We start from the raw sequence: 22895 nt of genomic DNA, 5'->3' as shown, positions 1-22895 counted from the left end.
CACGAGGGATGTTTTTTGTGGGGTGGGGGCTTTCGCACAAATTTTGGGCAGCCTTTCAGGCGCTCGTCTTGGACCGCCGTAATAATCTCGCGCTTTAAAAAACAAATAAGAAGGACCAAGGGGGCGGAGCTATGCAAACAAAAGGAACGCACTCGTAGGTGGTCTACACTACAGAACACTGAGCTGGCTTTAGTGGTGTCATGCGATTGGCCGAGCGAGGCGATAGGGGCGCGGCTATGCTAATCAGGGTGTAACTCGATAGCGCGGATGCGTGAAGCGCAAATTGATGTGCAAATATGCCATCGCGCTGCACGTTACGTGAAGCCCTGGAAAGGGGGGGGGGCGCTGATATGCCAATAAAGTGCCCAGGTGTGCAAAGGGCGGGGCCTTCTGCATCTCCCCCGCTATTAAGCTCGGCCCAGGTACTGAACACCTGTATTCTTCTTGCCCTTGTCCTTGGAGAGCCAGCGCTGCAGTCCGCGCACCATGAGCACCAGTTACCCTCGCCCGGGGAGCCTGAGCTTTAGCAGCCGCTCCCACGGCTCCCTCTCCAACCGGGGCTCTTTGTACCGGGCCAGCCCGGGGAGCTTCCAGCCGGGGCTCTTCCGACTAGGATCCACTTCCAGCGCCTTCCCTGGCTCTCCCCTGTCCGCCTCGCCCGCTTTCCTTCTCTCCTCGCTGCCCACTTTGGAGATCGACCCTAAACTACACCAGATCCGGACGGAGGAGAAGGAGCAGATCAAAGGGCTCAACAATCAGTTCGCCTCCTTCATCGACAAGGTGCAACCAGGATGCGCGCGTGGGGCAGGACGTTGCTCTGGGGTGGGGGCGGGGGTGCGATAGAGGGGGCGAGAGGGGTGTTTGTGGTTCCCACTGAAAAGAACATGCCCAAGTTAGTGTAGACCCATAACCCATTGAAACTCGTGGGCCGAGTCAAACTTAATTTACTACCCCTGGGAGAGATTGCCCCTTTGCACAGGCAATGCTGCTCCAATCAGAGTGGAGAATACGGAGACGGAAGTATTTATGGAAGTTCGTGTCAACTTGTATTCATGTGTTTGAAGTTGTGGGACCCTGTTTTTAACATCTATCCTTGTTGTTATCACTACGCAGAGCCCAAACCTCTGCCAGGCAGACTTTCAATAGGTGTTAACCCAGCGCTGGCAATTACTTGTGACACTTCCACTAGGTAAAGTTTGGAACACACACACAAAAGAGTCTTTCACGCTCATCCCCAGTGCATTTATTTAATCTCAGCACAACAAAAAGCACATCTCTAAAGAGCAGAAAAAACCATTAAAAACCAACAACACAAAACTTGATAAATTGATTTCATAGGTGCATCCTTCTAGAAACCACTAGAGATGGTGCAAGTCAGAGGATGCAAAAGAGATGCTTGATAGGAGTACCTATTTTCCCTAATGGGACAAGTCATAGCTTTGGAAAGATAAGGCTTTATATTGGCTGAGGCTGAAGTCTTGTACCTGAGAATAAGCTCCATTGGGAACAGTGTTGTTTCTGAGTAGATGCACTGCAGATGTTTCAGGGTAAGCGGTTAAAACTCAGGTCTCCCTGAACTGTGATCCCTGTGTTACGTGGGTTCTCCGCACAGCTAGCTTTTAAAAGCTTTAAAGAGATGGGAGATATGATCACAGATCTCCAGAGTATGATCTACTTTGGCTGTGAGTCAAATATTGCATTATTTGACTAGCAGACTCTTCAAGGCCTCTTTCCAAGATTATAAATTGGCGGTTCCAGGAATTGGACTTTCATGGAAAGTATTACACTCTGTTTATATATATGGAATGGAGAATTAGATGTATACTCAAGCCTAGAACACTGAACACATGTTCACATGACTGTAGCAAAAAAGATGGACAAAGACTGGTAAGCGGGTGGAGGAAGAATTTTTCATCCTTCAATAAATATACTGGATAAGTATATTTGGGGAAACTGCGCTACATATCACACCACCAGACAAATAGGGTAGTCCAGCACTCCAATTTCCCCAAAGTAAGGTGGAGTGTGCGTGTTCATCTTAATCCCCCATGTAAACTGTAAACTGAGGAGTAGCTGAAACTTAAGTTGTTTCCTTAAAATAAAAGATTGAGCTCTTTATTCTGGGACCAGGAAGTAAAACAAGATCTGATGTAATTGTGAATTGTAGAATGTGGATGTGCAGGTTCTAAAAGGAATGTGGATCTCAACACTGATAAGTCAATTTACTAAAGCTTCCCAAGGTGTGAGCTACAGGAAAGGATGCAAAAGTATTTCTTTCATATACACACTCACTATAAATTGATTATTTTAATCTAATATGGATTCCCCCCCACACACAAATGTTCTGTACTTTAGCGCAATTCTATAAGTATACACAGAAGTAAGTCGCAATTAATTCAAGGGGGCTCACTTTCAGATACAGAATTTCAGGCTCAGTTGTACATTAGTCTGTGTGCACACATGCTAGGGGAGGGGTTTCTTTTCAATCTAATAAAAGACTCTCTTTAAAAACTATTTATTTTGAAACTACAAACCAGCTCCAGGACACGCTGCTTAAATAACGTTAATGAATTTCGCAGTCCAGAAACTTCCAGTTTCTAACAGTCACACTGTCCATAGAAACATTTCACAAATTTGTTTTAGGTAGCTGCATATATACCATACATTGAAAGCACACAGCTTCCTCCCAGTACTACTGGGAACTGTACTTTGCCAAGGGTGCTGGTAATTGTAGCTCTGTGAGAAGTAAAATACAGTACATTATTTGGGGGAAGTCATGTGCTTTAGATGTGCGGTGTGTACACAGATGTTATTAGGAGGATTGACACACCTGTGAGGGATGCTGTATATGTCTCAAAACTCCTACAGAGCAGTCAAAGATGCAAATGCTGCATTGTGTAGGAGACAAAATTTATCCCTCCTACATAGCAAGCTATTCTTGCCAACCTTCCCAGCTGTTAAAGATGCAGGATGCCTGTCTGTATTCTCCTTAGCCAGTGTTCACTTGTGCTGAGAGACAGTAGCCATTTGTTGCATTCAGCAATCAGTCCAAAATAAGTGAGGGATCATTGCATGACATGGATTCACACAAGATCCACCATGCAAATCAATGCAGACATTCTGAAGGCACAAAGCAGCCTCCTAAAGCTGCTTCAGAAATATCCCTAAGCATGGTACCTGAAAAAGTGAGCTCTTTGGATAGGCGTTTGGAGTCCTCAACTATGACTCAATGGGTTGCTTATTTTACTAAAACTACGTGTGTCGCAAGACAGTTAAATGAAGGCTCCAATCCTACTTCTAATGTAATGCGTCGTAACAATGAAATAAAGAGGATTTTCGCCCCCTGGTGGACTAGTTCTTGGTTTTCCTGAAATGTTTCACTAAAGAACCACCACCGCTTCAATTCGTAGAGCCAGCTTACGCCACACTCCTTCTGATACAGAATCCTGATTTAGAGGATTGGGTGCACAGTGATTTTGCCCCTACCCCATGTCTCTAAATCTTTCCCCAAAAAGAAGGGGAGACGACAAAGGGAAGGGCACATGCAGGATCACCTCACGTAGTACTGAAACATTTTGAATTGGAAGACTGAAGGCATTGGTCCTTCTCTATTTCCTATGTTCAGGCATGAGTGCCGTTACTTATGTCACCAAAATTGCACCACCCATGCAGGAGAGAGAAATAACAGCAAACCTAAGCATGGCTGCCTAAAGCAGTGAACAGGAGAACTCCACACCACTCCTGTTTAGCCTCCATTTGGGGCGCTCTCACCACTGTTTTGGGAAGTGATATACACACAGCATTAGCCACGATCCATATCTATCCTGTTGTTCCTTAGCAAATACTGTGTTTTGATGCCTCCCCTGCCCCCAAACCAGCTTAGATCCAAATGGAGAAAAACAATGGTGTGGCCATGTACACAGCCCAACACTAAAATGAGACTGACTAGTGTGGCAACACATCCTTTCTGTCCCGTTTTGCTCTAATGGAGTTGAAGAAATGAAGGCAATGGAGCGTTGGGGCATCACACAGAAAACCTACCATTTCTCAGTCCTGTAAACGATTTGCATATGATGTGAGTTAGTTTCAGTGGATTAAAAAAAAAAGGCAAGGATTTCAGGCAGGATATAATGCAATGAATGGAAGTAAATTGTCACTAGATTTCCTTCTGAATTCCCATAGAAATGAACTGTATTTCTGAATGGTCATCTCATCGGAATGAATCAAACCCAGAGCACATAGTGGTTTTTTTTTTTTAGAAACCAGTCACAAATGGCCAAACAGAAGCATTGCCTAAGTAACCACTGAAAGGTGTGGACCCTGAACAAAGCTGCTCAGGGCTTCTTGCCCCAGTGCCCATTTCATTTTATTATTTATTTATCCATCTATCCCCCCCAGGTGCGAAAGTTAGAACAACAGAACAAAGTGCTGGAGACACAGCTGAGGCTCCTGAAGGGCAAAGACCAGTACAAATCCAATGTGGGGCGCATCATGACAGCCCACAGCCAGCCCCTCAAGCAGCAAATTGATGCACTGAAACAGGACAAGGTGAAGCTGCAGAATGAGCTGGACCACATGCAGGCCTACCTGGATGAACTGAAAAGCAGGTGGGTTTGTGAGGGGCAAACAAGATGCATTTCACACGTTGGTGTGGCAACTACAAATTGAGATCTTGTGTGCCTAGTAAGGCAGGAAGTGGCTAGCAGATACATGGAAGAGGAGCTACAGGTGCAAGGGGGTTGGAAAACAGGGCATAGATGTTCAGCCTAAATACCGTTTGCCAAGCTCAAATGGCATCTCCTCTCCCTTCGTAGGTATGAAGATGAAATCAACCGGCGTAACCAACTTGAAAATGAATTTGTGCTTACCAAGAAGGTGGGTCTCGGAGGTGAAGAAAACATCTACACATAGAACTTGTAGGGCATAGGGTTCCAAGGCAGTTCCTCCTATCCCCTACAACAAGGATAGCCAGTGGGTGCCCTCGTGGGGTCCAAATCCCAAGACATATAAGCCTCTTAGCAAAACACTCACCAGCCAAGGGCAGTCCAAACAAACCAAGGCAAAGAACAGGAAATCAGTCTAGGTTCAAACCATGATCCAGAAACAAGGTCCAAGGTCATTGTTCGGCTAAGATATAACACAGCAAGGCAGGGGAACTGGAACCAGGAGCCAGAGACTTGTGTTGTTTCCAATTACCGAAAGGCTCACGAGGGAGAATTTATATACTCTGGCCTCCTAGAGCACACCCTAATCACAGCTGCTAGTAGTGAAGGGATGTCAGGGATTTGTTACTCATGAGGAGATACCTTACCCACAAGCAATGGTACCGGCTCAGCAGCAGACACAGGGCTCAGGAGCCATGATTCAGGAAGTCAAGAGCAGAACAAGAAGTTCAGAAGTGGATGGATGCAATTAGGATGTCCCAACAAGCTTCCCTGCCCCTCCCGCCAAGCTTTTAAAGATGAGGCATGCTGCACTTTCTTGCCTTGTGGGAACATTGAGATTGCAAGCATGCACTCCATTGGGACAGGTAAGGCTGCTCCCATTTGTGGAGGCAGTTCCCAGGCGATAAGACAGCATGGTGTAATGATTAGAGTGTTGGACCTGGGTTCGAATCAGCACTTGGTCATGATGCTCACTGGCTGACCTTGGGCCAGTCACCATCTCTTAGCCAAACCTACCTCAAAGGGTTGTTGTGAGGATGAAATGGGGAGGAGGAGAGCCATGTGAACCACCTTGGAAGATAAAGGTGGTATATAAAATGTAATAAATGTAATAAATAAAAAGACTGCTGTTCAATCACTGCCATCTCCTGGTCCACCTTCCCTTGCATCTTGGCAGATCAAAGGCCTCTCCAGATTCTACTAAGGCTCTCTGCTTTGCAGGAATGTCAGAGGGGAGATCTGGCATCCCTGCTCCCCCTTCCAAAGTGATTGAAGGCATTGGAGATCTCCTCTCCTCCAAGCCAGCTCCCCACAATTCACCCCTCTGCTTTATTTCTTCTTCCCCTGTCAGAGCTGCCAATCCAATCCCGCTGCAGGGCTCATGACAGGTGAATCCTGTTCTGACCCAGGCATGGGATCTGCTGACTACTTCTCTCCTGTGACAGGACCTAGATGACATCTATGTGCAGAAAGTGGATGCTGAGTCGAAGCTAGAGAGTTTCTCCAATGAAATAAAATACCTCAAGCAGCTCTATGAAGAGGTGGGTGACAAATGGGAGAAGAGTGGTGGGTGTGTTTGGTAGGGGTGAGTGGGAAGAGGGTGCGATTACTTTCCCATCTTCTGGGTTGATGGCTCACAAGGAGTACTCAGAGGAGATGAGCCATAGATTTGGCACGAGAAGGGCTTGGGTTCTACTCCATGACTATGTTCTCCATCTGAGATGACCTGTCATCCCAACCTCATCAACAATGTAGTTATTTTTTTCTCTCTCTCTGCTCGTCACACCCAGGAGATCCGAGAGTTGCAACCTCAGATCCAAAATGCAATGGTCACTGTGGAGATGGACAACAACCGGGATTTGGAGATGAAGCATATAATTGATGAGGTGAAGGAGCAGTACCAGGCCATGGCTGCCAGAAGCCGTGATGAGACTGAGCAGTGGTACAAGAACAAGGCGAGTAGCACATTTCCATCATGTGGAAGTGTGTGCATGCAGGCATATTGTTGAACATAACATTTTAAAGAGAATTGGCTGGTACCCAGTGAGACTGTTTGACTAAAACCTCCTGGTTCTTCTATTTACCTTCCAGTGTGATGACATAGCAAGACAGACCCAGAAGAACCTTGAGGACCTGAAGAGAGCAAGAGGACAGATTGCTGAGCTGACACGCTATGCCCAACGTCTTAATGGGGAAATTGAGGCCCTGAAGAACCAGGTGAGCTGCCTCTGGGCAGAAAAACGAGTCTTATCTAAACTACTGGTGAAAGTTGAGAGTTTACACTAACGGGAAATCAGACTGAACTCACATCTCCCTACACACTCTACCTCTCATTCCTGAGCCATCCAACCATTATATGATTGCATTTCACAGATGGGTTATACCGGGGGTCAGCAACCTGCGGCTCCGGAGCCGCATGCGGCTCTCTGACAGGTCTCCCGCGGCTCCGGCATGCCCCCTTTCAATGCCCTTTCAATAATAATTAAATGGTTATCGGCAAAAAAAAAGGGCCAAAAAAACCATGAATAATCCGCATCAACGTTGAACAGCTTTGAAGGTCTTTCTCAGCCTTCTCGGGGTTCCCGAGGACAGACCCAAGATTGATGTCCACCTTGACCACTCCCAGAGAGAGGAAGCGACTTCTTCACACCAATAAGCGTGTGGGGAGGGCTGAGCTTTTACCACCTCGGCGTGCCGATTGGCAGGACAGATCGCCCGCCTTGGCGCATAGGCTCAGAGCCGGGGCCTTACCGCCGAGGTAGCCACTGAGGATGAAGGCGGGAGGCAGGCACGGGAGAGCGACGCTTCGTCCGGCCAATGAGCCGCCGGGATGCCTGTTCCTGTTTGAGGGGAACGTGCCAATGAGGGTGGCGTTAGGGCGGGGAGAAGAAGGAGCTGGGCTTTGCGAGTTATCGAGAGAGAGAGAGAGAGAGAGAGAGAGAGAGAGAGAGAGAGAGAGAAAAAAGAGTCGGGATAATAAAGGCAGCGGGAGGTGGCGGCGATGGCGATTGGAGCGGCCCCTGTTCTGAGCGGCCCCTGTCGGGCGGAATCCTTTTCAAAGCGGCCGCGCGGAGGGCGGAGCAGGCGGGCCAGGCGTCGCCGTGACGGGAGGGCGGTGATGGTCGCCGACAGGATGAAGTAGAGCTGCTTTGGGGCGGGGGCGGCGAAAACGTCCGGGCTGCTTCTGAAACCTCCGCCAACCGGTGCTTCGCCAGCGCTCGCTGCGGGTGGTGTACATGCTCAACGACGGCCCCAAGGGCGGCTCGGGGGCCCGGAGCCCCGAGGCCGGCGCGCTGCAGTGCCTGGCGCGATTCCCCCCCTCAAACCTGTTTTTTGCTTTTTGGCATTTTGCCTTGCTCTCCCACCCCCTCTCTTTTTCTTCCTCCCCTCCTTTTTTAATCCAAGGGGATAAATCCCATTTTTAAAACAAACAAACAAACGAAAAACAAACAAACACCCCCCACAGCTGCTGCAGCCACTCTATTTGAATTTTTATTATTACCCTTTTCTCCCTCTATCCCCCCTTTTTCTTTTCTCTTCCCCCTTTGTTTTTGTTTTCAAAAAAAGGAAAAAGAAAAAGATTTCCCCCCTTTATTTTTATTTTTTAAACTACTACATATTTTTAATAGATATCCTCCCCACGCCACCCCACCCCCAATTTATATTTTTCCACCCCACTTTTCCATTCCCACCCCCTTTTTCTTTCTCTATTAGTTCACTTGCCAACCTATCTTAGAGGGGGAAGCCCTCTCTCCCACCCACCACACCCCCCAAAAAACAACTTTGAGCTGAACCCCAAAAAACGGGGGTAGATCACTGCTGAAAGTAGATCACAGTTTCTTGGGAGTTGGCCACCCCTGGTATAAGATATGTAACTAGAATAAAAATTAAAAAAAACCAAGCAAATAATTGTAATAACTACTGTAATAAAGCACTGCTATAATTATATATAATTTCCCTAAAATTTTGGTTTCATTTGCCTTTCCGTGCTGAAATGTCACAACCTGAACGACCATGGCTTGCCCCCCCCCCCCGTTTTGATCCTGGGTACGCCCCTGAGTCAATGCAAAAAAGTAAGAACTTATTCTTGTTGTTTTTACTAATTATACTTTGCATTGGCTCCTATACGTTATTTATTATTATTGCATTAAGGTAAGAAACAATATATGCAGCGTTATATTTGTTTTAAATGTCACAATGGTTTTGCGGCTCCCAGTTGTTGTTTTTTCCTTTGGAAACGGGTCCAAGTGGCTCTTTGTGTCTTAAAGGTTGCAGACCCCTGGGTTATACCTTAGCTCTTCAGGTAGCCTCATTCTTCATAAAGAAGTAGAACAGCTGGAGGGGGATGAGAAAGGGATAATTTGGTCTTGAGTGGGACATGCTTCATGGATCCACTTCATGTCCCCATTCCACATATACTGCTAAATGAAACGTGTGGCCCAGAAGGCCTTCAGCTGCTTCCAAAGGGCTACAGCCCAAACACTGATTCTTCTTGATGGGTAACTTCTTAGGCCACTTCCAGATGACCTGCTAATTGAGCATTCATCCTCATTGGTTTGCATAAAGCTTGTGGGGAGGTTAGGTGACATGGGCTGTTCATTGAGCATTTATTCTGATTTGTTTGCAGGGCACCACGTCAAGCAATTTTTACCCCACACTTCTCAGTGCAAAAAGTCCCATTTTAATGGGTTTCTTGCACAAGGTACCAAATCCACTTTAATTGCACAACCTGAATTTTCCATCATGGGATAGACTCCCACCCACAAAATAGCAACTTTCTGGGAGTGACCGTAGCAATTTGTTATATTGAAAGAGCTGAAGGAACTCTGGACACTTCGACTGTCTCTCTATTCAGGTGAGATTCATTCACTTGCTGGTCAATTCATGTTGTGCAATTTTAAACAGATTAGGTGGTCTTGTGCAACAAACCTGCTTCTCCAAAAGATCAGAGTTTCTGCAATAAAGAAAAGTGATGGGGAAATGCACTGAAAAGCACAGGGTAACACCTGCTTTGGCAACATCATCTAACCTCCCTGCAAACAAATCAGAATGAATGCTCATCTGGAAATGCCCTATATCCCCAAACTGAGGAACAGGGGAAGGGCTCGTTTCTGCCAAAGCTTTCTCAGCTCTTCAAATTGGCAGCTGGGGAAAATAGGACAAGCAGCTGCAGCCAAATTGGAGCAACCATGCAGCCCCAAAACAGGATCTTCCCCATCGCGCTACAATAAGAGAGAGGCCTTGCCTCCAGTTTCCTACTGTGGGCTTTCCCTGTGGCTTCCCACCACGGTGTTGGAGCCGTCTCACAGCTCCTCTCTCCTCCTGCCCAGCGAGCCAACCTGGAGAGTGCCGTGGCGCAGGCTGAAGAGCAAGGGGAGCAGGCTGTGCAGAGTGCCAAGGGCACCATCCAAGACCTGGAGGAAGCTCTGAGGCGGGCCAAGCATGACATGGCTGGCAAGGTGCGAGAATACCAAGAGCTGATGAATGTCAAGCTGGCCCTTGACATAGAAATTGCCACCTATCAGAAACTGCTGGAAGGAGAAGAGAACCGGTAAGCAAGGTCCTGTGGGTGCTAAGCAGTGTTAGTCCTGTTCAGAGAAGACTCATTGAAGCTGATAGACAGGAGTCCCTTGGATCCATTCATTTCAGTGGGTCTGCTCCGAGTAGGATTTAGTTGGATGCAACCCTAACTTTAGTTGAACTCGCCATGCATGGATGGGGCGGGTAGAAGGTTGGTGAATCAGTCGCTCTGCACCTGGACATCTAGGATTGGCTGTCCTGCATGACATCACTATGCTGCCACATGGGAAGCTGCCTTCTACAGAGTCAGACTGACAGTCTATCTAACTCAGTATTGCCTACACTCCATGGGCCACATTCATGTTTGCCACTAATGGGTGTGTGGCTGCCACTAATGGGTGTGTGGCCACCCCACTCTGTCAGTCGGTCTGTGTCTATCATGCGCGCGCGCGCACACACACACACACACACACACAGAGATCCATGTTCCTCAGATAATCTGTGCAGATCAGTTGAGGGGGGGCATTAGCATCAGCCCCCCCTCCTTTCATCAGATGCACAAACTGATTACCAGGAAGGGTGCTATATTTAACCCTATCAGGTGCTTTGCTCCACTTATCCCAGCACGCTCTCTCTCTCTATTTGCCATTGCCAAAATCAGCAGGGGGTTGGGAGGTAAAAATAAATAAATGTGGGGTGGGGGCAGGGGCTAGATCTGGCCCTTGAAACACTGAAACACCCTTGCTCCATCACAAGCTTCTCTCCCCCCCCCCTTCTCTCAGGATGGGTGGCCAGGCTCCACGTCAGCAGTTCAGTGCTATAGACAAACTAGGTGAGTATATTTCCTACTCTGATTGAAGCTGTGCATGAAGTTCCCTAGAATAGTCCCAAGCCTGTGGTAAAAATGGGTGCTCATAAAATGGAGGCGGCTGGTAACTCTATCATTCTCTCCTGCCATCCTCTGGATTCTTCTGGTAACACGGCAGCCTCACCCTTGCCAAATGGGTTCCCTTTCTAAGTTTCCTAATTTTGCTATTGTCGTCACTCATGACTGCATTTTTCAAATATTTGTTGAATATTTGATATCTCCATTGAATGCTGGAAGACATTCGATTTTAGCATTTGGTATCTCGCAGTCTGAAACCGATTACAGTTCTTGAGAGTTGATGATGTGTCGTGGCATTTGCCATTTGACAGGGAATACTTTCCCACCATGTGCCTGCCATGGTGTGGACCCAGCTTAGTTAGTTGTTATCTTGAGGTCTCAGTATTTAAACTTTTACATGTGTTAGGTGAACAGAAAACAGTAGGAATATATTTTAAATGTAATCAAGAGATTTTGCGTCTGCGCACTACAGAAGGCTCCAGAACACCTCAGTTTTTCTTATGCTTGTTTGGCCTGCCTCTTGACCTTAATACCGAATGATGCCCCACAAGAAGCCAGAATTTCATGTAATATATTGGGTGCCTCCTATCATCTGTAGGGTTCTGCATTCTCCTTATAATTCCACCTCTGTTCAAGACCCTCTGGGTTCCTCAGAATGGTATCCTTGTTCAGTCTCCATTAGTGCAAAATATATTGGTCTCTTTTCTGGTTCTATATGTGGGTCTGGGTCTGGGTCTGGGTCTGGGTCTGGGTCTGGGTCTGGGTCTGGGTCTGGGTGTCTCTCTCTCTCTCTCTCTCTCTCTCTCTCTCTCTCTCTCTCTCTCTCTCTCTCTCCACTTAGTGCAAATGACCAGTTGGCCTTCTGGCTCCTGGACCTGCTGCTAACTTGCTTGAATGGCGTTTCTAGTGGCCTCTTCTTTCTCAAATCACTTTGGGGAGTCAAATGAGGAGTCTCCTGCTTAAAGCCATCCTTCTTTGATCTCTTGACCCAGATTTCTAAATCCATCCATTGCTTATGCAGCTGGGCTCCTGACACAGGGGATGGCGCTGCCCGCCCACAACATGGCACCTGGTGGAACTTCCTTGACCAACAACAGCTCACTGAAGAGGCCCTTGCTCATCAAAACCATCGAGACCAAGGATGGGAAGATCCTCTCCGAGGCCAGTCACTTCTCAGAAAAGTAGCCAAAGCAGAACAAGCCAGAGGGGCAATCAGGCCTGAGTGCTTAAAAATAAATGAGTGTTTTAAAGCCTTCTACAGATCCTTGTTTTCTTTCCTTGTCCACACAGTGGGTCTATCTCTAAGCCATCATAGGCAGGCTGATAAGGTAGTGTGGGTGAACCCACTGCTGATAAGGTAGTGTGGGTGATGCATCCCTTTAACACAGGGATGGGGGACCTGCAGCCCTCCAGATGTTGATGAATGCAACTCTCATCAGCCCGGCCAGGATGACCATTGTTCAAGGATGCTGGGAGTTGTAGTGCAGCAAACATCTGGAGAACCAAAGTCCACCCGTCCCTGGTTCCACTCCATAAATATTATCCTCAGCTGCACCAAGTTTCTTGCGTGAGTCCTGACAGCAGCTCCAGGCATTTGGTCCCTAATCTTCCATTTCCCCCCATGCGTCATATAGGTTTATTTTTTGCTTGCGGTGAAGCGGGAGGTTCTGATCTCCCTAGATAAAGTGTACAACAGTGGATACTGGACATTTTGCAGCCAGGATGATGGCTCTTTCTTGGATGAATTCCTGTCTTATCCAGGCCAACCCTGAGCATCTGGCTTTGCTAGTCATTCCTTCACTCCCTTGTTATGCTAGAGAGGACTGGCCCAACCCTTTGGGTTTTGTTGAAGAAACAATGGTCATTGTTTGCCCTTAAAAGGCAAGCTGGTACTTTTGGAAACAAGAGTGGGGCATAACTTATGTCTTTTAGAGAAGAGGGATGATGTTCCTAGGGGAGAAGCATCATGGTAGCCTACAATTTGAAAGTTCAGATGCATTTGGGGTGGGGGGGAGGTAGCCTGATGTGCAATGGATAAAATGCTTGGAATGGCCTTCCCTTCTTCTTTTCCGAACAGAGGCTTTGCCACTTTTGTGTTCTGAAGAGAATCCAGCACAACACTGAAGCTACAGAAAGAAAAACAGGGATGCAGTTCAGAGCTTTTTGTACTGAAACTTGTGCAACCATCCATTTTTTGGGGTGGGGAGGGGTGGGGATGGAGCGTGACCCTTAAGGAATCCTACTGAGAAGGGTTTGAATCTTGTAATTCCTGCTCCAAGAGGGATAGGAACAAAAACAGCTGTCTTATCCAAAGTCAGACCACTGGTTCATCCACCTCAATGTTGTCTACACTGCCTGGCAGCAGCTTCAGGATTTCAAATAGGCTACATTCCCAGCCCTATCTGGAGATGCTGGGAATTGTACCTGTGACCTTCTGCATGCTAAACAGATGTTCCACCACTGAGCTACAGTGCAGGAGAGCCTAGGAACACTCAGGTCCTGCTTGTGGGCTTCCTGTAGGCATTTGGTTGGCCACTGTGAGAGCAGGATGCTGAGCCAGGTGGGCCTTTGGCAACATCCAATGAAGCTCTTCTTCTAAAACCTGTCTCTGAGCTTCAGTTCATGAAGATTTCCTGCTACAGCAAGAACAGGGAACTCGTGGCCCTCTAGATGCTGTAGGACTCTAGCCCACAAAAGCTTGTGCCGTAATACAATCTGTTAGTCAGAAATCTGTAGCAATAAAATGATCTGCATTCCCTTAAAAGTGCGTTGTGAGCAGGAGCAAGCGTGTGATGTGAAAGAACTGGGTTCTGGGGTTTGACACTAGCAAGAAGCCAGCTCCCCTGCCTGCCAGCTGGAGAGACTCGATTCTATTCTATGTATTCTGTATAGTTCCATATGTTTCAGCAGCATGCGTTGCAGGGAATTGTACTAGATGACCCTCGTGGTCCCTTCCAACTCTACAATTCTATGATTCCATGTGAGCATAACCATTGCAAGGCTGTCCTGCAAGCCCAATCCACATGCTCCGGAGCTGAGTTTTTGCATTAAGAAAAATACGACGCTTCTGGTCTGAGTCCCTGCCTTAGATAAGTCCTGTTTAGTTGCCCTCCTGTGTGAAAGTCAAAGGACTTTAGGAGAATCTGCAGGACTCCAGCTTTTTGCTGACTGTGTCCCTAATTTACCGCACGCCTCCAGGGCTATCTTTGCACCATAGGCTAGCTTCAGAACCACTAGGAGGCAGATGAGCCTCTAAGCAATCAGACCCTCCACAGGCCTGCAATTTGCTAGCAGCTAACAAGGGGTGTGACTATACAATCTGGAGGAGGGAAACAGCCTTTCACTGTGGTTTCCAGCTCTTCTTCTCCCCCCACCCCACGCCTGCTTTCTCAGTTCCCTTTTCGGTCAAAGATGGTCCAAGATACGCCACTATCTGATAGCAGCTGAAGATGGGCCAGCCCTCGAGCAGAGCGAGGCATCATCCAAGAAGCACCTGACAAGTCCTCGCTCTCATCACCACATGGTTGGGTGTGCATTGGGAACTGGTGTCAACAGGAGCTCTGCCCAGAGAAGGCTGATAAACCTCCAGGTTAGTTTGTGCCTGTCTGGCTCTTGATATTTCGCCTTGATTAGGAGGGTGGGAGGGAGGGGAGGAAGGAAGGAAGGAAGAACCCAGGCCAGCTGCCAGTCACTGGACTGCATTACTCAGCTGAATCCATTCACACAAGGTCACAAGTGCATGGAGAGGAACTCACAGTAAACCTACCCAGGAGAAAGGATGGATATGTCTATTTTGGTTTCTCATTTTTCCAATCTTAAATTCAGTTCTCCACATCAGTTGGCAAGTTGTTTGTCTGTTAGTTTTTAAAAGTCTCTGTGAAAATTCATCAGGATTTTAGGGCAACTTTTTCCTAATATGCAGTTTTGTATACTATACATGCTTTGCAAATAAATTTTGCCTAATATAATGCATTTTTAAATGCTATTTTCACTGATAGATGCATTTATATGCATTTACCCTAGTACAGTATATGCATTGTTATATATAAATTGGCTGGAAAGCGGCCCTGCAAAATTCAGACAGGTGTGAATTCTGAAGGGTGACTGTGTCTCAGTTCATGCACTTTTTTTTGAAAACTTGAATTAGGCAGCTTCAGTGATGGATTACCAGATAGGAAGAGTAGGCAGCAGTCTATGGGCCCCATGCCTTTTAGGGGTCCTGCGACAACAGATCAAAGTAATATTGATTTGATCTTGAAAGAAAATTACAATCATGCTTTCTTGGTTCAATGTTATCCCACTAGAGTGGGGGCCCGCAAAATTTCAACTCCCTAGGGGCCTCCACAGGGTTTAATCCAGCACCGGGCAGGTTTGCCTTTAAATGCCAATGAAATTTATCCTCCTTACCCAGGAGCGACTCATTCATGCTGGAGCATAGACCACATTGTTTCCCCATTAGCAATAAAGGATTCCAAGGGCTACCAAAGGTCTCGATTTTGGGAGTAGCGCTCATATTCCACAGAGGTTTGCTATGCAGTCACACTATGACTCCATGGCTATAGAGCATTGACAGAAGCAGAGAGCTGGGAGTGAGCAGAGCAGTGTCCTTAAGGCTGGAGATGGGGACACTTGGCTGAGGGTAAGTCCCATTGAAACTGAAAGCAAAAAATATCCAGAGTTCCTTAAAATATTTTGCAAGCAAAATTTGCTTGGTGGGTTTTTTTTTTTTTAATGGGTCATTATTGCATGAAAAATGCTGCCCTTAAATGAGACTGGAGAATCAGGATGTTCCAATAAGATCCACACATTGCTCACTGTTTGCTGTCTCCCACTCTTTCCTACAACTCCCATCATTCCTGGCCATTGGACGTGTTCAGCATCTGGAGGGCAACAGGCTCCCCATCTCTGTGCTACAGTTCATTTTTGTTTTTTCGCTAGGGTCATCCCTGTTAGTGATTTGTTTGGAGGTTAATCGGTACTGCTTCTGGGGCCAGCCCTTGCAATCAGATCTGTATAAAAATAAAAATGTTGCCTGCCTTCTCTCTCAGCTCAGCATGCATCCCATCATTAATCTTCATCATTTCCATTTTTAATAAGCTAATATTGAACTTATTTCTAAATCCTTTCCTCTCATCCTTCTTTCTCTCATGCCTCTTCCCCTGAATGCTTTAGAATACTCTTGTCTGTTGCATGCAGCTGCTGACTGACATATTAATAAGGCTTGGGCACTGTGCTAATTATTATTAATAGTTATTATAACTGAGCACACCTACTAGCAGATTAGCATGTTGATCCCATTCACAAAATGATTTCTGCTAAATCATGCCCAGCAAAATATCAGACAGGAAATATTTCACACGGTAATTCCCAGACCATGTGTGAAGCTCAACAACAGACACAAATTACTGTTGATATGTTGCAGGAAATGAAATGCCCCTATGAGCTCCAAAATGTCCACCAACAGAAGAGGCTGCTTATTGCTTCTCTAGATGATTCACTGCTCTGAATCTTGCCTCTATTCAAGCAGAACAATGGCTCACATAGGGGCCTAAGGCTTAATAATTATTGTTATCATTTAAATAGACAGTGCAATCGGGATGCCCCCATTTCCAGGCAAGTACCTTGCCTTTCCCATTTCCATTGCTGAAGCCATCATTATCTGAAGAAAAGACACTTTGCATATGTTCTCAGTAATATATATTCTCAGTTATACATACAGACCCATGCTTCAGTATCAGAAGCGTGGAGGGGATGGGAATCCCTGCCTGTTGATATTAGGCAGATGCCTTTGCTGTACTGTTTTCAGTGTCAGCTAAAAGTGTTTTTGTTTAAGCAAACCTACCTAGACATGTAAATCTGACATGTATTTTAATGCAGTATGTAATTTTATTTTAAAGTGCACATATTTTAAAAAATACTAGTATTGTGTTGAATTTTTTAACATCTTATTTTATCGGCAATTTTAACATATATCTTATACATCTTATACAAAACATTTAGATGTTTTGAGGATTAAGCAGTATGGAAATTCTCTTCACAAAATCTAACCGATGAGGCAAAATTCAACCCACGCACATGCAAGAAAAGCACGTGTGTGTGTGTTGAATTTTCCCCACAGCACCTCTGGTTCATTCTCACACATAGTCCTCATCTGGACATAACTCTATGCCAAATAATGGTTTAGTGTGAATGAGCAATGAGAATGTTTTGCTCTTCCCCTGATGTTTTGCTCCAGGCAACAGCACTTTTGCTGAGCCATGAACAAACCATGAGCCAGGGCTTGGATGACACACTAAGCCAAACCATGGCTCAGAAGCAAAACAACTGGGGAGGGACAAAGCACCACAATCTCATCTCCATGACCACTAAACCATGGTTTGGCTTAGTGTTGCGTTGTGAACCAGGCCACAGTAGAAGCAAATCTTTTGGGGTGCAAAAATGAATCTAACTTCAATTGGGAGGAATGGAAGTGTTATTGAGCTGATAAGACATTTGGGAAATGCAGCTTTAACAGCATAACAAATTAACCCTTTGTGCAGGCTATCATTGCATGGGTAGGCTTTTCTTTGCTTCTTAAGCTGGTCGCTCTTAAAGCCCCTTAAAACCACCCCTATCAAATGATCCTTTCCTCATTTTTTTCCACTTTGTTTTCAGCCTTTCGAGAAAGACAGCAGGGCCTCAGCGGGGATGATTTCTGCTGGCAATTATGTCACTCGAATAGCTTAATTGACTCTCTTAAACGCAGCCAGATGGTAGGAGTCTCCCTCTAAAAAGCCTGTTGCCTCTTCTTTATGAGTGTCTTAAAATAACACCCCTGGTTCTTTTAGTGGCTCTTGCCTGTAGAGCAGTGTTTTTCAACCTTTTTTGGGCAAGGGCACACTTGTTTTATGAAAAAAATCATGAGGCACACCACCATTAGAAAATGTTGAAAAATTTAACTCTGTGCCTATATTGACTATATATAAAGTAATTCTCTTGAATAGGAATCAAATAAACACAATTTTTCCCACGGCACACCAGGCAACATCTCGCGGCACACTAGTGTGCCGCGGAACAGTGGTTGAAAAACACTGCTGTAGAGTTAGCTGCAACATGAGGTAATGCCACACACATTTATCCCGGCCCTCAAAAGCTTTGCCAAACAACTTCATGATGGTCTTCCTCCTCAACTGTTTTTCCTAGGCTACAACCACACCATACACTTAAAACCCTATTGTTGTTGTTGTTGTTCAGCTTACAACAAAAATCCAACTTCTCCCTCAGGCAACAGCACACAACAGATGCCAAGATAAGTAATGTTCATCCTGCAAGCTAGGCAATCTAAGCACCAAGACATTACCGAATTTAAAAATTGTACAAACCAGATATTCCACAATACTGATAGCACAGGCCAGTCGGTCTCTTCCTTCTTTGCAAAGGTCATGAAACTCTGCCACCCTGTTGCAAAACAGTCCTTCTTCCTTCCAGACTCTAGCTGAGTCAATTTCTCAACCAAAACTCTAGTCTATGCTTTTGTATACCACTGTTTCACGGTAAGCCCTTTCAGGTCCTTCCAATATCCAGCTATCAGTCTTCACTGCTACCAAGAGGTAGCCAATTAATATGTTATAAATTTCTGTAAAAACCAAGTCCCAAGTTCGAGGAACTTTTTTTTACAGCTCCACCACATGTGAGTAAAATAACCCACCCCCCACAAATTCCTGGAAAGAGGGATTTATTGAAAAACCTCTCTGCAAATTGTAGCTCTGTAAGTCGAATAGCAATAGGGGTCTCATAACAACTTTCAGTATCCTAGGCAAACTATTATTCCCAGTATTCTTTGGAGGAAGCCATAGCTGTTTAAGTGGTATAATAGTGCCTTAAATGTATGGTGCAGATGTGACCCCAGTTGCTCCTTAGCACCTAATCTGTGACTTCCAGGGACCTACCATTAGGCAGAATATGAATGCCTCAGGTAGAAGATTTTGGGTGTCGTGAAAGGGTATCAAGTTGTTAATTATTGAATTTACGATTGTTGTGTTTTTCCTGTCAAGGAGGAGTGTTTGTGGGATTTATATGCCTCAGGTGTCAAAATAACTTGACCAGCCATGGGTACTATGCCCCATGACCTGTGGTGGAAGGTTACTGCACTGCCATAGACAACCAACTACCTTGTGTCATCCCTGCCACCTGCACTGCTCAGAGTTGGGAAATGATTTCATCTCCTAAGACAGCCTTTCTCAACCTTGGGTCCCCAGATGTTTTTGGCCTACAACTCCAATCATCCCTAGGTAGCAGGACCAGTGGTCAGGGATGATGGGAGTTGTAGACCAAAAACATCTGGGGACCCAGGGTTGAGAAAGGCTGTCCTAAGACAACAGCTTAACTTTTAATCTATCTATTCGACTTACAGAGTCGAATAGATACAAAGGATGTGTCATGAGCCAAATAAAAATGGCTCTGGGCATTTAGGTTTGAAAGGTGGTCAAAAGGACCCTGGAGTTCACAAGAGATTTCAGGGCTGTGGGTCTCAGTGAATGAAGTCTCTCTCTTACTCATTTTCTAACTGAAGCCTAACTGCAAAACACTTTGGGGCTCTTTGTAAAGATTGCTAACATTTGACATGAATTCTGAGTCAGACTGAGAATTTTGGCCAAAACAAAATCGAAAATTCTTTCTAGTAGCACCTTAGAGACCAACTGAGTTTGTTCCTGGTATGAGCTTTCGTGTGCATGCACACTTCAGAAGTGTGCATGCACACGAAAGCTCATACCAGGAACAAACGCAGTTGGTCTCTAAGGTGCTACTAGAAAGAATTTTCGATTTTGTTTTGACTATGGCAGACCAACACGGCTACCCACCTGTAACTGAGAATTTTGGACAAGCTTACCCTTCCTTGGTTGCCTGGTCCAACTGGTTTAAAATACTTCTTCACTTTAAAAAAAATAAAACATCCGGTTTTAATTCTGTTGCCAGATCTGCTTGCGTGTCTATAGATCTGCACCCTTGGACAGAAATATCACTTTTAGGGATCTTTACTGGAAATTATCAGACAAGACAAAATGTTATTGCAACAGACATGATTACTTAAAAAAAAAAAAAAAAGACCAGTCTTGTCTTGCTTATTTGGGGGAATGAGAAGAACTATCAAATGCCAGTCTAAATTAATATAACTGTTTACTACTTATTTATATCTAGGGGTAACTAATCCCAATTCAGAGGTAGCGAGTCTAGGGAACTATAAGGAAGGTAGGGATAGGAAGGGGGTGGGATGCTAATAAGTACCTGTCGTGAGGAAGGGAGAATTAAGCATTGGCTTTCTGAGTATCACCATGACCTGCAGGGGCACGATCATGGCCAAGTCCAGGGTTTCTGCCAAAGGCTAAATGTTACCGGTAATTATTTAGTGGCCAGCCTAGCTGGCTATTCTGCACCCTTGTCATAAACTTTTTTTTTTTTTTTACAATTTCAATGTATGGGATGTTTTAGTTCTGCCTTTTAAAGATATGAATGTGCTTTTAGTTTCCCTGTGTTTTTGTACTATGTTGGCTTTAATTTATGTGCTATTTTTTTGGGTAAGTTACGTTTTTTGGGGGGAAAGTGGCAAATAAAGCCAATAATAATGCAATAATAATATCAGAATTTTTGCCCTATTGACACAGCAACAACTTTCTAAAAAAATAGATTTTGTATAATTTTGCTGTGTAAGACACACTCAAACAAGATGTGTGTTACTAATTGTCAGGATTGATTTTTTATAACTAAATATAATTATGTCAGTGAAATCTTTCTTCTTCTTTGGCAATCACTCATAGCCGAGTAAGATTGTCTTCCATTATCACGGTTTTAAAAGTGAGTCCGTAAGTGACTGTGGAGGCCAATTATGAATCCACACATCCTTCCACAGTGGGGACATAAGTTTCTGGATGGGAGTTGAACATGGTGAGGGTTTGCCAAGCGTGCCTTCCTCTTAGCACATTTCTCCCTTTCATCTTGAGTTCGTGCTTCTTCAAAGTCCATGACACCTTTGGTAAAGGCTGTTCTCCAATTGGAGCGCTCACAGGCCAGTGTTTCCCAGTTGTCAGTGTTTATACAGTGGTGCCCCGCTAGACGAATGCCTCGCTAGACGAAAAACTCGCTAGACGAAGGCATTCATCTAGCGGAAGGCTGCCCCGCAAGACGAATTTGTCAAAGGGGCTGCCTTGCAAGACGGGGAAAAAAAAATTTCGTCTAGCGAAAACCGCGATTTGCATTGGTGCTTCGCTAGACGAAAAAATTGCTAGACGAAAATACTCGCAGAACGAATTATTTTCGTCTAGCGAGGCACCACTGTACATTTTTTTAGATTTGCCTTGAGAGAGTCTTTGAAACTCTTTTGTCGACCACCAGCATTACGTTTACCATTTTTAAGTTCGAAATAAGAGTAGCTGCTTTGGAAGACGATAATCAGGCCACAGTGATTTGGAAGTGAAATGTGGTTTGCCAAGCTGACCTTCCGGCTTTGCTGAACAATAACATGGGGCGTTTTCTCATTTCAATTAGGAAGTCAATGTCGGAAGGCGCAGAGGATAGCGGAATCCTCACCAGAGACACAGAAACTATGACACAAAATCTCATCATCTGGCTCTCAAGGCCCCTGTCTGCCTTCATTGTTTTGGCCAACATCTTCCTCATCCTTGGGATCCTCTTCAACCGTAGACTCCGCAACACCACCAACTGGTTCTTCCTGAGCCTACTCTTTGCTGATCTTCTGGCCGGCTTATTCCTTCCCAATATTCCTGAGCTGTCCATGACGAAGGATTTAAACTACCACCTGTGCTTCTTCAACTATGTGGCACCTAACTTCATCTTCCTTGCTTTCTTAGCCAACCTGCTGGTGGTGCACTATGCTAAGTATGTGTTCATCATCCACTCACTGCATTACCACCGGTCCTGGGTGTATCGCTGGCCTGGTCTTTACATATTCGTAGCCTGGACAGCTCCTTTGATCTTTGCATGCCTCCCACTGGCTTGGAACAAGTGGCAGCCCCATGCCAACTGTTCTTTTGGCCTGGTCTTCCCCATTCCTTACCTCTATCTAGAGACCTACGGCTTCCTCATTCCATCCATCCTTGCCATGTGCTTCATGTGCTTCCAGGTGCTGTGCACATCCCGAAGGCAGCTTAAGGACATCACAAGACTCCTTCATTCAGTGAACCAAGGCCAGCCCCCTTCAGAGCTGGAGCATCAACTGGAACTGAGGAATGCTAAGAAGATCGCTACTATCTCCTTCATCTTCGTGGCCTGCTGGGTGCCCTATATTGTTTGCCTGAATATCTCACTGCTGTCTATAGATAATAAAATCCACCCTTTCATTATTCCTATCGTTACCTGCATAGGCACCAGCAGCGCAGCTGCACTGCCTGTCATCCTCAGCCTTGGCAACAGACAGTACACACAATTTTGGACAGACGTGGCCACCAAATGCTGTGGAGGCTGCTGTCAAAGACAGGGGTGCAAGGAAAGGAAAGCCAAACCAAAGGCCCACTTGCCACATGGTCATCATTGCCCTGCAGAGGCAGACCTCAATGGGGCACCAGGCTGATACCTTCGGAGGTAGCAAATCATCACTAGAAGCAAGCAAAAACACATTCTGAGTAAGACTGTAGATCTAGACAGATCTTGGAAATGGGCCCTGGTAATAATCAATAAGTCATCCTGTGCTCCTGTTGCCTAGAGGAAAGAAATTTACTTTTCTGTCTCTGTCTGGATTCTCTGACTAGACTGGGAATTTCCCATGAATAATAATTGCTTTTGTGTTGGTTGGTCATTCATCACCCTAATATCAGATAGATTGGCTTGTTGCA

At 45.6% G+C, this 22895-nt stretch overlaps 2 protein-coding genes across 3 annotated transcripts; both read left to right on the top strand.

Moving 5' to 3' along the window:
* Nucleotides 1-233: 233 nt before the first annotated feature.
* LOC117053459 (keratin, type II cytoskeletal 8-like) lies at nt 234-12325 on the top strand. Of its 2 annotated transcripts, none has more exons than XM_033161189.1 (9): nt 234-780; nt 4399-4607; nt 4815-4875; nt 6110-6205; nt 6455-6619; nt 6756-6881; nt 9995-10215; nt 10967-11016; nt 12092-12325. In XM_033161189.1, exons 1-9 carry the CDS (start codon nt 487-489, stop codon nt 12253-12255), a joined length of 1386 nt encoding a protein of 461 aa, XP_033017080.1. In that variant the 5' UTR covers nt 234-486; the 3' UTR covers nt 12256-12325. The 2 variants fall into 2 exon arrangements, with proteins under 2 accessions (XP_033017080.1, XP_033017089.1); XM_033161198.1 differs by having other exon boundaries at nt 237-780; nt 12063-12219.
* A 1925-nt stretch (nt 12326-14250) lies between these two features.
* GPBAR1 (G protein-coupled bile acid receptor 1) lies at nt 14251-22845 on the top strand. Its single transcript, XM_033161177.1, has 2 exons — nt 14251-14659; nt 21592-22845. Exon 2 carries the CDS (start codon nt 21599-21601, stop codon nt 22631-22633), a length of 1035 nt encoding a protein of 344 aa, XP_033017068.1. The 5' UTR covers nt 14251-14659; nt 21592-21598; the 3' UTR covers nt 22634-22845.
* Nucleotides 22846-22895: the final 50 nt, after the last annotated feature.

The sequence above is a fragment of the Lacerta agilis genome, chromosome 1 (assembly GCF_009819535.1).
Source record: "Lacerta agilis isolate rLacAgi1 chromosome 1, rLacAgi1.pri, whole genome shotgun sequence".
Taxonomy (NCBI): Eukaryota; Metazoa; Chordata; class Lepidosauria; order Squamata; family Lacertidae; genus Lacerta; species Lacerta agilis.
This window is presented reverse-complemented; position numbering and strand designations above follow the sequence as displayed.

Coding starts and splice junctions, on each gene's coding strand:
- LOC117053459 (XM_033161189.1), top strand. CDS start 487: ATGAGCACCAGTTACCCTCGCCCGGGGAGCCTGAGCTTTAGCAGCCGC. Junction 781..4,398: donor TCGCCTCCTTCATCGACAAG/GTGCAACCAGGA, acceptor TATCCCCCCCAG/GTGCGAAAGTTAGAACAACA. Junction 6,882..9,994: donor TTGAGGCCCTGAAGAACCAG/GTGAGCTGCCTC, acceptor CCTCCTGCCCAG/CGAGCCAACCTGGAGAGTGC.
- GPBAR1 (XM_033161177.1), top strand. CDS start 21,599: ATGTCGGAAGGCGCAGAGGATAGCGGAATCCTCACCAGAGACACAGAA.